General features: G+C 42.9%; 1 protein-coding gene across 1 annotated transcript in view; it reads left to right on the forward strand.

Moving 5' to 3' along the window:
• Nucleotides 1-601: 601 nt before the first annotated feature.
• Slc15a5 (solute carrier family 15 member 5) overlaps nucleotides 602-17,470 on the forward strand; it is a 103,990-nt gene continuing 87,121 nt past the window's right edge. Inside the window, exons 1-2 of the mRNA XM_028872254.2 lie at nucleotides 602-935; nucleotides 6,526-6,748. Of these exons, the coding sequence (XP_028728087.1) occupies nucleotides 602-935; nucleotides 6,526-6,748 (557 nt within the window). The remainder of the gene's footprint in view (nucleotides 936-6,525; nucleotides 6,749-17,470) is intronic.

Raw genomic sequence — 17,470 nt, forward strand, 5'->3', positions numbered from 1 at the left:
CTCGTTACCTAAATGTACTAGCACTTTTGTTTCCTAATTAACTTTCTTATCAGAATCCCAAGCAAAAATAACAAGAAATGTAATCATGATAAGGTACCCTGCCTCCTCAAAACAGATTTCCTTTTGCACTTTATCTCTTGGCACTGTTCTGGCTTGTTTAATTAAAATATCAGAAATTATTAGACTCAAATTATTTCTTGATCTGGTGCTCAAATTCCCCTGAAAAACTGTTTCTTTTGCCTTCATATTTAAACCTTTATCTGTGTGAGGCAGATGAGCTTCCATATGTATGCAACTGGATTCACCTAATTCAATATAATTTTGGAAGAAGCATCTAATTTAGTCTCTATGTAATTAAACAAACAAATCAGATTTGGCTATGCTAAGCCTTGGGTGTTTAAATGTTCAGATCTTCTTTCTTGGGCTTGTAGATTGCCAAGAAGAATAGCGTGAATGTGCAAAAAACCTGAAGAAATTTTAGCATGGAGCTGTAAAATTCAAGGCAGCCATCTTATTTTTTTTTTTCCTTAGAGGAATGGGGTTAAAAAAAAAGCCACCAAGGCCAAGCAACTCACACAAGTAGTCTTCAAGGGAAGTAGTCATGCCCGTTACAGACTTCATCATCGATGATGAAGAACTAGCCTTCCACGGTGGCCCTGAGCAGCAGAAGACAGTGAGACCTTTTGGATGTTTCCAAGTTGGAATTTGCTTGCTTCTGGTGGAGCTGTGTGAGAAGTTTGCCTTCTTTGAAGTCGTCTGCAACATGATCCCCTTTTGCACAGTAAAACTTGGCTACTACAACCACCAGGCAGCCATTCTCAACTTGTGCTTTATTGGAGCCTCAGTCCTCACCCCCCTGTTTGTGGGGTGGCTTGCTGATAACGGCTTTGGGAGGAACAAACTGGTGTGCATATCCTTATTGCTACATTTTCTAGGTGAGTGTCCCCTGCTAACCAGGTTTTTTTTTTTTTTTTTTAAATCACAGAGCTTAATGTTTTTGTTAGAATTTTTAGGTTATTTTATTCTCACCCTGCTCTTAGTATAAAATAGAATAAATGAAGTATGTTGTTTCATGTTATTTCATTCTGTATATTATTTAAGCTTAGTAGATGTCTGTATGTAGTGTTTTCCAGGATTTTCAATACCTAGAGCATTCTGATTACTACATTTTTGCTAATTACATCTTTGCACGTCAATCTGCTATACACCTTTGAATGCCCTTGCTTCCCTCTTTGTGCTCCAGCTGAAATTTGTGACAGATCCTATATGAAACATGAAATTCATTTGCTTCACAACTAGATGAAATATGCTAAAAAGGTCATGGAAGTTCATGTAGAATAACTAAGAAGTGTTTGGGTTTTATAATTAATCATATAGTAATTAGATTTCATATAAATGTATTCAGCTACAGTAATATGATTTAAAGATAAGTGAATTCATTCAGGGCATTATGATTGTTTACATAAAGAAAAATAAACATACTCCAGAAGCTTGGGAATATTTAATGAGGCATAAAGAGCAAGCTGGTGATATTCTACAAGTGTGGGGGGTCAGAGGACAACTTTTGGGAGTAGGTTTTTGCTTTCCATCCTGTTTGAGGCAGTCTCCTTGTTTCTGCTGGAGAGACATGTCTGCCAGAGTAGCTGGCCTGTGAACTTCCAATCAGTTCTCCCACCTATGTCCCCTAGCTTAACATAGGAGCACAGAGATTAAAGATGTGTGCTATCTGCCAGGCGGTGGTGGCGCACGCCTTTAATCCCAGCACTCGGGAGGCAGAGGCAGGCGGATCTCTGTGAGTTCGAGGTCAGCCTGGGCTACCAAGTGAGTTCCAGGAAAGGCACAAAGCTAGGCAGAGAAACCCTGTCTCGAAAAACAAAAACAAAAAACAAAACAAAACAAAAAGATGTGTGCTATCACATCCAGCATTTCCCGTGGGTGCAGGGACTGTGAGGTTGCATGGCTAGCCCTTTTACCCACTGACCCGTCTTCCTGGCCCTGGCTCACAACCTTATATTGAATCTTCCTGGAAAAGCAGGAGGAGGCAAGGATGAACACAGCAGCTGTGAAATGGTTTCCTTCTGCAAACAGCACACACAGCCACACACAGGAGGCTGATTAAACGGAGACTCAGAAAGTCTCAGTATGGTGGTATAAGCAAGAGTGAGGCACAAGACATGAGACCCTGGTGGCCAGGCCCCAAACGGCATGAATGTAATGATGAAGGACCTGAGACAGTCTCCCAGGTTCTGAGCTGAAGACCCTGGCATGTGGTATACCACTGATGGGGAGTGAGTAGGGCAGTCAAAGTGGCTGGTGGCTGGTGAGGAAGCATGGTAGACAGCAGGTGCCAGAAGCCCTGGATTTCAAGCAAGAGTAAACAGCCATTCAGGAAATTGATGACAGTGTGGCTTGGACTTGGGTTCATCGCTACTCAAGTTATGTGAAATAAAGACTGATGTAGGTGACACATATTCCTCCAAGCTTCAGGAAACTTCTCTTGCTACCTACTCTGTGGCCATGTGTTGTTCTGAGGTCCGGGAAGCAAGCAAATGGAAAACCATGAATTCCTTCTGACCTTGACTTTCAAGTGAGGAAAGGGAGAGAATCTCCTTGTGAAGAGGTTCTCTGTCAGTGTGAGAAGAGTAGAAGACCTGGGTGAGGGGACAGTGGTGGGCCTGCTATTGGGTATCAGGGAATGCTTTCTGCTAAGTAGCTAAGCCAAGGTGGGAAAGACGCATTCTTGACTGGACAGCACACCACACCACAAGCATTCAGTCACTTTCTTGTCTAATGTGATTTTGATCAGTCTGGACTCTTGTGTAAGTCACCACACTAGGACAGAAAAGGGAGATCTTGACTTTGGAATTTTCCAAGCAAAAAGAGCTAGATTAACTCCCTATGTGCTATTGTTGTTTGGTTATTTCCCCCCCTCCTCTCCTTCTCTTCCTCTCTCTCTCCCTCCCTCCCTCCCCCCATATTGCGTATGGAAGCCAGGATTCACACATGCTCAGCAAGCGCCCCACCAATGAGCTACATCCCCATCCCTTTTTACCTTTTTATTCTGAGACAGGGTCTCTCTAAGTTACCCAGACAGTCTTAGAAAACACTGTGCAGCTCCATCAGGTCTAGGAACGAGTCCTCCTACCTTAGCCTCCCAGGAAGATGGATTATGAGCCTGTGGTGCTGAGCTTGGCTTGGCTTTCTTCTATAAGTTATGTCCCAAAGTTTTCCACTCACAGCTGCCAGGACATGGCAACCTGTTTACTAAATAGTAAGGATTCTAACCAAAGTATGGCCTCTTTCTGAATTGATATCAGTTTAGATAAAAAAAAAAAAATACAGCCTTCTCTTTGACCATAGACTATCTACTGAGCTACCAGTAATCTGTCCAATTCCAACTCATATCATTTTACCAATACAACTTCCTGAAAAAGGATGAATTCATACAGTTTCTATTGTCTAAAAAATAAACTCAAAATTTAGTTTATCAGACCTTTATAATTTATATGAACTTTAATCCCCTGCAATGACCTATGCTAGCTTCCAATGACATTCTCAATGTCATCCCCACTTTTCTCTCTTCCACTCATTTTCCTCTCTGTCTGAAAGAGTTAACTTCCTCAAGTTTTCACTCTGTACCTGAGATTTTGAAAACTCTTGCTCTTTTGTCAAGACCCATGTTTATTGTTGCCCTCTCCATGTTTAACTATGCTGTTATTAATATAAAGGATTGCATGGGTTGGAGAGAATGATAACTCAGTTAGTAAGTGCTTACCATGCAAGTGTGGAGACCCCAGTTCATCCCAGAACCAAAGTCCAAATACATGATGTGGTGGTACCCAATTGTAGTTCAACACTGGGAACTACAATTGGGTACCACCACAATTGATACAGGCTGCCTTCTCTTGTGTAAGAGGCTTTTCCTAGGAAGCACGCACAGACACACAGACATGCACACAGAGACACACAGATGTACACACAGATACACACACACACACACACACACACACACACACACACAAACACACACCTATTCACCCAAGATATAGAACCTATCACAACCAAATTAATAATTACATCAAAATTCAATTTGGTGAACTAGTGAGTTTTTATTTGTGATTACTAATAGGATTATAGGCGCCAGGTGATTTATAGGAGCAGGAATGACTCAATCATAGGGCACCATCAGCATAAAGCACACTCCAACCTGTGTGATGACATGAAATACACATCCCTAGGGCTCTTTACATGACTTAGACAGTTCCTGGGTCAGGGACTCTCCTCTGCATCTCCCCAAGCACTTGTTTGCTGCCTCTATGTCTCTGGGGAGGGGACTTGGTGAATCTTGTAAATTTCATCTTTCCCTGGACATGTGAATTTAGTTTACCTCCTGGGTCTCCTGACCTCCCCCCGCCCTCTCTCCTAGAAAGAATGTTTCAATTCAGAGGAAACCATTACACACCACTAGCCTACTTGGCAAGCGCTGAGATGCCCCCATCTAAAAACAAAGCAGGTGGCTCCTGAAGGACAATACCTGCCAAGTCCCCTGACTTCCACAAACATTTACACACATGTACCAGAGCACATACATGCACACAATCCATATGACTTCACTCATACTTCTGGCATGCACCTGTTCTCTGCATATCTACTTTTTCTGATGTACCCACTACTCCTGAATTGCTCCCCACCACCTCACATAAGATATGACAGCACTTTTCACAGGGCTTACAGATATAGGCAGATGACTTATGCAGGACACAATGGCACACATCAAAGAGAGAAATTCTTAGCAAATATATCACAGATTTGTGTTTTTATCACATCAGTTTTACTGAAGATGAAAATGAAGTCTTGATCTAATGAAATCAGAGTGTTGTGACATTTTCTCAAAGGACAGAAATAGAGCATTTTTTTGGCTTACACAGAGGTATCATATGGTCTAGAAGTATATTGTCCTTAAATAGGTGGTCACTGCATGGACCAGCTGAACTGAACATGCTGTTGGATAGCCCTTGGTACTACCAAACTTCACATCACACCTCTGGGGAAGAAGATTAAGTAGTAGAGAAACATGTTGCTTCACATCTGGCTGACCTTGAAAGAAAACACTACTTCAAACTCAGTAACTGTGAGGGTCCACTCTTAAGGTAAATTAGCCCATTGGCTCAATGACAATCAAATGCATATATTCTCCACATGGTAAAGACATGTAGAAAAGATGTTAAATGCTGTTCCTAACTTATATTTCTGTGGAACTTAAGATCCAATTGAGGAACTAGTTGCCCAGAACCACTTTATAAAAATTCATACTAAAAATGGTAATGTCAAAGTAGTTGAACAGAAAACAAAAAGTAATCAAATGAACAAAGTAACATTAACAGTGTTAGGGATGTAGCTCAGCAACAGAGTGAATGCCTAATGTGTGTGAGAGTTTGGGGTCCAGCCCTGGTACCACAGGAAAGAAGGAAGGAGGGAGGGAAAGAGGGAAGAGGGAAGAGGGAAGGAAAGAAGGGATAGAAGGAGGAGGGACGACGGGGGAGAGAAGGAGACAGTACAGGAAGGGAGCTCTATTACTGACATCTCAATGTGAGGTTCAAGAGTAAACAACCTAGCACATGAAAATGCTTGACAAGGAAGGGACAGGTTAGCGAATGATGGGGCTGCACAGTAACTTCCATTTGATGAGTAGAATCATCAAGTGAGGGCCCACAAGGTAAAAGTGGGAAGGATGCTCAAGCTTCTCTTACCACTCTGCATCCTCCCTCCTCCTGACTGGTCTACATGGTCCAGGACATATTCCTGTACCCCTGCTCCAGCTTCTCACCTCTCTGTATGCCAGGAAGGCTCTGTGAAGCTGTGTAAGAAATGAGAGAAACAAGGACATACATGCCCAAAGGATGACCTTAAACTCCTGACCTTTCCACCTTCACCTCCGGAGAACTAGGACCACAAGAATACTCTGCCAGACACAGCAAATGTCTTGTTTCCCTTGATATAGTTCTGAGTCATTTTAATGTTATCAAAAATTATCATCATTTGTTTATACATTCATAGAGAAAAGATGGTTTAAGCTGAAAGGGAAAAAATAGAACCTTGGATTAGTTAAAACACACAAAGAGAATTTTCTTTTTTATATAATTTCTTTATCTATATCAACTATAAGTGAATGAAAATTTTATGAGTTTGTTATTTTTAATTATGTGTGTGAGATAGTGGAGGATGTACATGTAAGGACAGCCCACGAAGGACAGAGGGGTGTCTGATACCTAAACCGCACAGAACTGAACTCGGTCCTCGGCAAGAGCAGTACAAGCTCTTAACCACTGAGCCATCTCTCCAGCCACAGAATTTTCACACTCAGAAAATCCAAGCCATCCCTGAAATTGCAATGATCAACACATGTATGTGAGTAAGGCACTCATACAAGCATGAACCTTTCAGAGGGAAATGCTTACTTATGACGTGCTCCGTTGAGTCTGCGGGTCTGCGCCATTCACATTCTCCTTTTCTCTCTGCCAACAGGCACCGCTTTGTTATCCGTGCTTGCTTTTCCCCTGGAAGATTTCTACGGAGGCTCTTACCCTGTGGTTAACAACGTGCCCGTGGAGGAGCGGGCTGGGCTCTTTCACATAGCACTGCTGACCCTCTGCCTGGGCACAGGAGGAATAAGAGCTGTCGTTCGTCCGGTGGATGCTTATGGCCTTCAGGAACATGAATCGAAGAAGCCAATGTCCTTTTTTAGCTGGTAAGTAACACTGATTAGGAGAAAAAACAGAATTATAGTATTCTCTCCTTGTTTGGGTTTTCTCACTGTGTGGCCTTTCTCATTCGTGGGGCTGGGTAAGTGAAAGTGTGGTGACATCTGTGACAATGGTTCAGTCAACAGTCACAGTCAAGGTTGGACACGTGGCTCAGCAGCTAAGAACACTGGATGCTCTTCCACAGGACTGCAGTTTGGTTCCCAGCACCCAAGTCAAGTGGTTCACAGATGCCTGTAACTCCAGCTCCAGGGAATCCAGCGCCGTCTTCTGGCTTCTGCAGGCACACACACACACACACACACACACACACACACACACACACACACACACACTGCTGCAGGCCACAGGAATATCATAAGAACTCAGCTGGTTATGGCAAAGTCACTACCTGGAGGAATATCCCAAGGAGTTTTTGGTGTTACTTGGCTTGTTATATATCAGCTGTATTCTGTTATGAAAATCATGTGTGCCTTCATAGTTTTCCCAATTGCTTTTTCCCTAAGAAGGGCTAACAATGTGGACTGATCACTCTCTAGACATACACATTCCAGGCATTTGGAGAACAGCCCCAGGAAAGGCTTTCTCTGGAATCAGATTATCTCCCTTGGCCACTTTCAAGGACTACAGAAAACACCACCCAGGTGGGCGCCCATTGTTAGTCCCAGGTGGACTAGCAATGATTAACAGTCCACATGCAAGTCTCCTGACTTACAGTAAATTCCACAAGGAGACACCGCCTAGGAGAGGTGGACGTTAAGTAAGTAATAGCTTTACACAATTTAGCTCGGACCCTCCCTTTATATACTGAGACTTCCAGGGCACGGGGGGAGAAGAGAGAAGAGAATGGAAGAACTAGATGGGTAAGAACTTGAGAGGAACGAACTGAGATGGAGAAGAACTAGATTGAAGGGCTAAAAGAGAGGACTAGAGGAACTAGATGGAAGGTGAGGAAGAGCCAGATGAGAGAGAAGGAGACAGGAGAGGAGCTGATAGGGGAAAGAACTAGATAGATGAGAACCTAGAAGGGACAGAACTAGATGAAGGAATTAAGATAGAACCTAGAGGGAACAGTAGATAAATATAGAGAAATCAGGCAAGAAAGGAGCTAGACATGAGAACTATCACAGAATAATAAAGTGTATGAACTAAGGAGTTTCGAGTACATAGATTCATTTCTTCCCATTAAAGATTAATTATCAGCTGGTTGTAGATTCTTCCCGGACCCTGGGAGGGGACTATTGAGGGGCTGGACCCCCATAGTCACCGATAACACACACACACACACACACACACACACACACACATACACACACAGGCATAGAGACATACACAAACACATAAATAGAGAGTAAAATAAACCCGAAAAAATAATAATGATCAGATATAAATCAGAACCAGCAACTTCTCAAGAAAAACTGATTAATTTATCCTCCAAGTAAAAAGACATAGTGGTTTGTCACAATGAACAAAATGTAGCCTCTGAGCCACAGGCCAAGTGCAAGTCTGACCTCTACTTACCACAAGCGACTGCCCATTTCTCCCTGGCATATTCACGTCTGAAGACAGCACTAGGACTTTCTCAGAAGTAACTGCTGCAGAGAACGTGGTGTGTGGTTGCAGATGACTCCCCACCCCCCAAAAAAACAGGAGGGGTAGCTGTAGTAGTTATGTCAACTTGCAGCTGAGGAGACTATCAAGGCTGGTAAGTCCACAGGTCAGGGTGAAGAGGGGATGCAGTGAAAAAGAGTATTTCAGAACACGTTGGACATCTGCCAATATCCTTGTTTCTTTCTCATCAGCATCACCCCAACACCTGGAGGACTTAATGTGTCATGACAACCAAACTATCATTCTCTGATTCTTTGCACCTGGCCTGGGGAATACGAGGGTACGTGCCCGCAAGTACAGGTGTGTGCAGGTGTGCACATGCACATGTGTCCCTACGGTGACCAGAAGTTAACCTCTGGTGTCATTCCTCAGAAGCTATCAAGTTTTTTGAGAAAGGGTCTCTCAGTGGCCCTCTGGAGCTTTCCAATCAGGCTAAGATGGATGGCCAGTAAGTTCCAGGGACCCGCCTGTCTCCACATCCTTAGCGCTGTGATTACAAGTGTACATCGCCACACTTGGTTTTTTACATGGGTGCTGGGAACTGAACTCAGGTCCTCATGATCACACAGTAGGAACTTTACCTACTGAGCCACCGCCCCAGGCTCCACATGTTTTTAAAGGAACCAGTTTATATATTGTGAAATTCTAGAAAACAATTGTGATTTGGAAGTTAATGAAGTGTTGTTGGTTGTTTTTGTTCTTTTTTTTTGGGGTGGGGGGCACCAGCCAGCTCCCAATTAAATCACACACAGAGGTTTATTCTTACTTATGAATGCCCAGCCTTTGCTTGGCTTAGTTTCTAGCCAGATTTCCTTAACTTATCCCACCTACTTTTTGCCTCTGGGCTTTTCCCGTTCTCTTACTCTGTAAATCTTACTCTTACCCCCTCCCTGGCTTGCTGGGTGACTGGCCCTGGAGTCCTCCTCCTTCTCTAGCTGATCAATCTTTCCTCCCAGATTCTCCTTCTATATAGTCAGTCTCTCTGCCTGCCAGCCCCGCCTATCCTTTCTCCTGCCTTGCCATTGGCCATTCAGTTCTTTATTAGCCCATCAGCTGTTTTACACAGACACAGTAACACAGCTTCACATAGTTAAACAGATACAACATAAACAAAAGTAACACACCTTAAAATAATATTCCCCAACAACGAAGAGTGACAGTTCCTAGCTTAGTGTGGTATTTCTCTTAGGTACTCTCTACTCATTAGTGGATATCAAACAGGTATAAGCCACTCTTAACGTCTACGTGACAGCCATTTCACACTTTTCAGCTGGAGGATAGATTAGTTACTATTTCAGGGAAGTTCTATTTAGATCCAAAACGTCTCCCCAAAGGCCCATGTACTGAAGGGTTAGTCCCTGGCCTATGGTACCACGGAGAGGTTGTAGGACCTTTGCATAGTGGAGTCTCGTAAAACACAAGTTAGGGTTTGAAGGAGATGCTGGAATTCTGGTCCTTTCCTCTTGTTCTGCTTGCTTCTTGATTCTTCACAACGAGGTGAGCATCTGTTTGATCATTTGGCTCCAGCCACAGCCACAAGGTACTCCATTGTCACTGACTCCCCAGCAATGTTCAGCCCACCAAGGACTCAGTGAAATCTCGGGAGCTATGACATCACACTTCCCTGCTTTTAGGGTGATTGCTGCATCCATGTTTGTCATAACGGCTGAAAGCGTAACCGGGAAGCCTTGCTTCCACACTGGCTTTGTTTGTCTGTTGGGGTTTTTGTTTTGTTGTTGCTTTGTTTGGGGTTTTTCTTTGGTTTGGTTGTTTGGCTTGTTCTTTTGGTGTGTCTGGGTGTTCGTGTGTGTGTGTGTGTGTGTGTGTGTGTGTGTGTGTGTGTGTGTGTGTAGGAGTGTGTGGGAGTGTGCATGTGCGTGTGGTGTGTGTGTGAGAGTGTGTGTGTGTGGTGTGTAAAATGGGCCCCCAACATTGTCTAGAATAGCTGTATCTCCACCACTGTTATCTCTGGGTAAATCAAGGCAGACAGCACCAGACGAAAATGTTGAAAAACTTGATCTTGAAAACATTAAATGAGAGATAGAGAGAAGACTCAGTAGTTAGAAGTACCTGCTGCTCCTCAGAGGACCTGGGTTCAGTTGTTACTAACACCCACCTGTGACCAAAAGGCACCAATAACTCCAGTTCCAGGGCACCTGGCACCCTCTTCTGACCGAGGAATGAACCGGCAGGCACCTGATTTGCATACACATGTGGAGGTAAAGCAGTCCCACCCACTTAAAAATTTCAAAAATGCATTAAATGAAAAATGTTTAGAGTCAATGTGATCTATGTATATGCAGCGAATCCTCCTCTTCCTCATTCCTCTCCACTCTGTCTCATATTAATATTACAAAACACTCAAGCCTATTTGGGATTAAGTCCTAACGTAAGGGAAGGATGCTGTCTATCAAAGGGAAAAGGGATGTTGACTTCCTCATGGCAAATTCTGCCTCCTTGATCTGCCCAAAGGAGAAGGAAATCCTTCTTTTTCATTCTAGTTGGAGGTTCTAATCCTTAATTAGCAACATCATTTTGATTAAATAAGACTCTGGAGGATTCCGACTGGAGAACCATCAGTTGTTCTGAAAGATAGCTCCAGGGACTTTATTGGACTGTGGGTTTAGTCATTCAGACTTGTGTTTAATCAAAGTGACATTTCTCAGTGTTGATTACAAAGGGGACATTATATGAATGAACTTCTTCCTTTGGGAAACAGAAAGGACTCTCCATGGGTTTGTGCTTTAGGGATTTGGGTAGGAGGATGGGAAGTGGAGCACAATGAATTGGAGGAGCTGGGAGAAGCCAGGCCAGATTCTGGGAGAACACAGTTAGCAAATACTTTTTATTATTGTGTAATTTCATAATTTTAAAATCTCTGCTGAGAATAATCACGTGGTGTCTTTGAAGCCTGACAATATGTGTCTAGAAAAGTAGATGAAGAACCACAGCATTATTCTTTTTGGCTTGCTTGATTTCTTGGTTTAAATACTAAACTACAGAACAAATTTTATCAGCATCTACTTACTAAAGTTGGTAGAAATAAATGACATGAATGGAATACCTGTTCTAGAAGATTTTGAATGGGTTGGAGGCAAGATTGACAGAGACTCCACTGCCAGTCAGGTAACCAGCTGGCAGAATCTTGTATTGGTCACTGGAGAGGGCTATGGCTTCCAGCAAGGTCGGTAGCTTTACCAGTCACAATGGGGGAATACCTCAGAGGGATGTATTGCTACTTATTCAGAGTATCCTAACATACCACGGGCATTTGAATTTTAATAGCTGTTATTATTATTGAACAATGAGCAAGTCATAGCTAAAAATCTTTATCTTATTGCAGGGAAAGAGAAAACCCATTTAATAGGCAGCCATCTTTAAAGCTGGCTGTCCGATAACTCAATTGTTTTCTCAAAGTCCAAAAACCTCCTAATGGGCTGAGGTTATAGTTCAGTGGTAGAACGGTTGCCTCGCGTTCATGAGGCCCCAGGTTCAATTACCAGTGCCACAAAAGAAAAATAAAATCCTAAAAGTTGCAAGCGCGGAAAATGTAATTGATTTCAGCAGTACCTCTCAAATGGCAACACACCACCTAAATCAACTGAAGTCTGCGTTTAGCCCTGCTTTCCGTGCAGATGGCGGATGTGCGTAGCTGCGAGACCTTTAATGAGATGTGCCGTTGCCTCTATTCCACTCAAAGCTTTCCAGCGATCCTGTTGAGCAGTGTAGACTGGAAGTTTTAGGAATTGAAAACATCGATTCTGAGTAAGGTTGCCAAATGGAGAGGAGACAGCCACTGCTAGCCAACGGTGCCATCTGGAACGGAGTCTCCGCTACTGTGGACCTCATGGGAAGCATAAAGTTAAAGCTCTCTGAAAAGGAGCTCTCTGCCAACAGCCTGGTGTACGTACCCAGATCTGAACCCCGCTCTTTCAGGGATTTCCAGGTTCTTAGGCGTGCAGTTATGAGCCACCACACTGGAGATAATGAAAGTAAGCACACCTGAGCAGGTTCTTTCCTGGAAGCCAAAGGATGGTGGAAAATTAAATCTGTCCATGGCCATGATTTTAAAGCCTACCACCGTCAGCTTCAAATTGCTCTTTGCATTTTTTTTCTACTCACTTTACCTGATAATTTACATTCTATCTCTATTTCACAGTGTGCTGCATTAGGCAGAATCGAAGTTCCAAGTAAAATATTGACTAGATTCTTGGGGCAGGAGATGAATTTATTCCATCCCCCGAATTTCAGATATGTGTACCTAAATTGATCCTGCGCTATGTCTGTCACATACAAAAATGGTCTCTTTTGAATATTGTGGTGGTTTGAAAGAAAATTGCCCCCAAAGGGAGTAGCACTATTAGGAGGTGTGGTCTTGTTCAAGTAGGTGTGGTCTTTATAGCAATGGAAACCCTAACTAAGACAAATATGTATTCAAACGTACAGTCTTTATTTTAGGAAAATGCTGGCATGAAAAAGTGACTGTTCCACCAGTTTTTCTGGAAGCTGAACCCAGAGGACAATGAGTTTCAACTCCAGATGCACACTAAAGCTATCAAAGCAGCCTTTACAAATATACTAATTCCTGGACCCCAAGAGTCTTGGTTACTTTGGTTTGACATGGGACACAGGGAAGAGAAATTGTATTCTGCATTTTTTGAGCTGACAGAATAGAGTTAAAAACCACTGTTCTCAAATAGTGTTACATGACTTTAATATTCTACAAAGCAGGTAGGGTGCTTGTGAGGTAGATATCCAGGAGTCCAAGGTACTCCTCAGCTACACGACAAGTTTGAGGCCAGCTTGGGCATGTAGAGATCTTGTCTCAAAGAAAGCAATAAATAAATAAGCAAAAATCAGGTTTTATCTGTATTGTTTGGAGGAACTATGTACATTTTATGGTAGATAAAATGATGATTTACAAATGAATTAAATATACACATATACATATATAATATAATAATATAAATATAATATACATATTATATAAACTGAAGAAGAGGCAGAAGGGCCAGGAGTTCAAGGACTGCCTTGGCTAGGTACCAAGTGTGAAGTGATTCTGGGCTACACCTGCAACCTTGCTGTGGTCTCCTACTACCCCTTAAAAACAATAATTCTCAAATATGACCCCAAACATCGTGCATTAGAAATTAAAGAAGGTAGAAAGAGTGGGAAAATGGCTGTGAGAAAACAGAGAGTAGCATCAGTATCTGGGGAAAGAAGGGGAAGCAGCTGTTGGTCAATTAAAACCACAGCTTCTCCTTGGCCCCTGATGTCGACTCATGAAGATTAGCATTCATTCATCAGCATCTTGGCTGGAAAAACAATTCCAGAAACAAGGAGGAACTATAACATTTCTGTGTAGCTTGAGTTTTTCCGCCTTACCCACAGTCAGGACAGACCTCTGCCACCCGCCAGTCCCACAGCCGCTCAGACCCAACCAAGTAAACACAGACACTTATATTGCTTTCAAACTGTATGGCCGTGGCAGGCTTCTTGTTAACTGTTCCTTTATCTTAAATTAATCCATTTCTACAAATCTATACCTTGCCACATGGCTGGTGGCTTATCGGCGTCTTCACAGGCTGCTGGTCATGGCGGCGGCTGCAGCATCTCTGGTCATGGCGGCGGCTGCAGCATCTCTGGTCATTGCGGTGGCTGCAGCAAGTCCCTCTGCCTTCCTGGGCCTTTTATTTCTCCTCTCTGCTAGTCCCGCCTATCTTTCCTGCCTAGCCACGGCCGATCAGGTTTTATTTATTAACCAATCAGAACAACTTGACATACAGACCATCCCCCAGCACAGCCAAGTGCAGACCATCCCAAACACCTGCACTCAGGCCCATGGTCCCAATCATCCTCTATACGGACCTGCTGGGTAACGCCACAAAGAACCCAAGAAGGGCTCCCACAGGACATACAGAACATCCCACAGGACTGGCGGGTACATAGGCTTGGAAGAGAGAGGAAAAGGAACATAGACAGTTATATAAAGAAATAGAAAGTCTAAAAAAATAAAGTCTTTAAAGAGAAAGTAAAAGTAATATAAAAAATAAGCCACGTAAAGATGAATATCACACAGAGAGTTTGGATTATATTGTCTTTGGGATTTTTAACTGCAGAAAGACATGTGATTGTAGAGACTGCTCAGTTAAATCAATGTGTATATTTTGAAGGTATTTCAATTTTGAAATTTATGTCTAAGGATGTGTTGCTTTGGAAAGGAGATTCTGCTTTTGTTTTCACAGAAAGCCAGAGGCTAAGGATTTGTTCCAGATTAAGATACATCAGGTTTGACCAGCCAAGACCCCCTGAAAGGTCTCTGATGACACCATGGCCCAGATGATCCAACATCCAGAATTGTTTCAAGGCAACTGGCTCAGACGATACAGCCTCACGGACTACTCCATGATCTTAAAATGTCCCCATAAGATACAGCGCCCCCCTCCAGCAGGAAGTAGTTAAGAGAAGCTACGCCCAAATTCCCAAATATACCAAGCTGACTTTGGACATGTGTAAAAGTTAAAAACCTTCCTTTTTAAAAAAAGAAAAGGGGAAGTGCTGTGGGATGTTCTGTATGTCCTGTGGGAGCCCTTCTTGGGTTCTTTGTGGCGTTACCCAGCAGGTCCGTATAGAGGATGATTGGGACCATGGGCCTGAGTGCAGGTGTTTGGGATGGTCTGCACTTGGCTGTGCTGGGGGATGGTCTGTATGTCAAGTTGTTCTGATTGGTTAATAAATAAAACCTGATCGGCCGTGGCTAGGCAGGAAAGATAGGCGGGACTAGCAGAGAGGAGAAATAAAAGGCCCAGGAAGGCAGAGGGACTTGCTGCAGCCACCGCAATGACCAGAGATGCTGCAGCCGCCGCCATGACCAGAGATGCTGCAGCCGCCGCCATGACCAGCAGCCTGTGAAGACGCCGATAAGCCACCAGCCATGTGGCAAGGTATAGATTTGTAGAAATGGATTAATTTAAGATAAAGGAACAGTTAGCAAGAAGCCTGCCACGGCCATACAGTTTGAAAGCAATATAAGTGTCTGTGTTTACTTGGTTGGGTCTGAGCGGCTGTGGGACTGGCGGGTGGCAGAGGTCTGTCCTGACTGTGGGTAAGGCGGAAAAACTCAAGCTACATTTCTGTTTGCTCCTTGCCTCTCCAAGTGCACCCTTGCCAGAATATTCTTTCAAATATTTCAGTAGACTCACAGTCATACTAGGAGAATGGTAGCGCCTACCATGAAATCAGTGTTCCTGCTTCAGCAGCTCTTCTAAATGTCTCTCTCCTACTCAACAGTCACAAATCTGCTAAACATTGTTGCATCTTTCAGGGCAGAATAAAATATTCTCTCTGGGGTCCCTAAGTTGTCCACTCACATTAGGAAGACTAGAAACTTCCAGAAATTTGCCTCCCCCCAGGCATATCTTCTCAGGTTAGTCAAGAACTCCTCTAGTCATTTCTGTTAAAAAAAAAAAAAATCACTTAAAGTAAATCTGGCCATCTAGGAAATAACAAAGTAATGATGTGACTTTCAAGTTATCACTAAATAAATTAAGCAAATATTTAAAACAATGCCAAAATGATGGCTGAGATTGGTACAAAATCCCCGGGATCATACAATTTTTAAAATCGCCTTCACAGGTCCAGTTGTTTGCAGTTTCATGCCCGCACTTAAAAGAAGACTAAATTGTGTTCCTATGGCTGCTTTCAATTTCCCTTAATCACTGGTATTTGTTTTGCTTTAGTGCTTTGCTCTCTGACTTTCTGTGTGAGAGGTGTTTTATACGTTCAATTTACCGGTGAACTCTGAGATGAAAGGAGTCTTAATGGTAAGCTCTAAGACTGTGGGCTTTTCTTTTCTTTATTTTTTTGCAGATAATACATACATAATTTCACCCTTAATTATCTGTGGCTTGTCCTGCCCGTAGAACAGCAAAGACGAATGTAGAGAGTGTCTGTGCTAAGTAATTCTTTCAGAAAATTACACAATCAAATAGGTGGGATGGCATTTGTTAAACTACATTTAGTGCTTTATGTGAAATTCCCGCCTGTACATAGATAATTCAGCACTGCAATTCCTTGGGTTTCAAACTAGCTTTCCCACAATTTAAATGGTGGAGTATTTTTCATTTTCCTTGACCTTCTTTGGATCAAGTTTGGGGTGTATCACCTTGTGGTACACTGAAGAGTCACAGAGAGTCTTCTTGTATTTTCTCAATGCTGCTTGCTTATCATTGAGAGAGGTAAAGGAATTCTAAAGAGTGAAAGTAATGCAATATTGCTCTTGGTTCCCACCTCTCAGTTGCTACAGCCATGGTTCAAGAGGACAGTTTACCACAGCATGAAAGGTTAAGCCCAGGCTGAGCCTCAGAACTCTACCTGGTTGTGCTAGAAAATTCTAATGGAGTATCCCACCTGTACAAATAAATTCTTGTTCATTTGTTTATCATGATCTTATTTGGCTTTCTGTTAGCCCCCACCCCAGCCCCATGTTAATTATTAGGAGCCTTTAATGGCCTATGTATTTCTTACATCCTTAATCATTTTCTCATATACTGTCCATTCACTGTGGCTCTAGTTCTGTGCTAGGTCCATGAGGATAGAGAAGTAGAGATGCAGAGTAAGATGATGCTGGTGAGAAGTTTGACTGTCTACACACAAGAAGTTCACCTGACAAAGATGAACTCACTGTTTCCTTTAAAAGTTCAGCATTGGCCGGGCGGTGGTGGCGCACACCTTTAATTTCAGCACTCAGGAGGCAGAGCAAGGCGGATCTCTGTGAGTTTGAGGCCAGCCTGGGCTACCAAGTGAGTTCCAGGAAAGGCGCAAAGCTACACAGAGAAACCCTGTCTCGAAAAACAAAAAAAAAGAAAAAAAGAAAAAAGAAAAAAGAAAAAAAAAAGTTCAGCATGAGAATGACAGAATATTTCAGAGTACTGAAGAAGAGACCTGATGTGAACTTTGAAAGCAAGACATGGCAAGCGAAGCGAGATATAAAGTCACAGAGACAAAAATGAGTGGGTATGTTTCAGAACCAGTGCCATCCAGTGGCATACCCCTTTCCACACATACCTCTCACACATGTCACTTTACCCCTTTCCTAT

This window comes from Peromyscus leucopus, chromosome 3 (assembly GCF_004664715.2).
Source record: "Peromyscus leucopus breed LL Stock chromosome 3, UCI_PerLeu_2.1, whole genome shotgun sequence".
In the NCBI taxonomy this organism is placed as follows: Eukaryota; Metazoa; Chordata; class Mammalia; order Rodentia; family Cricetidae; genus Peromyscus; species Peromyscus leucopus.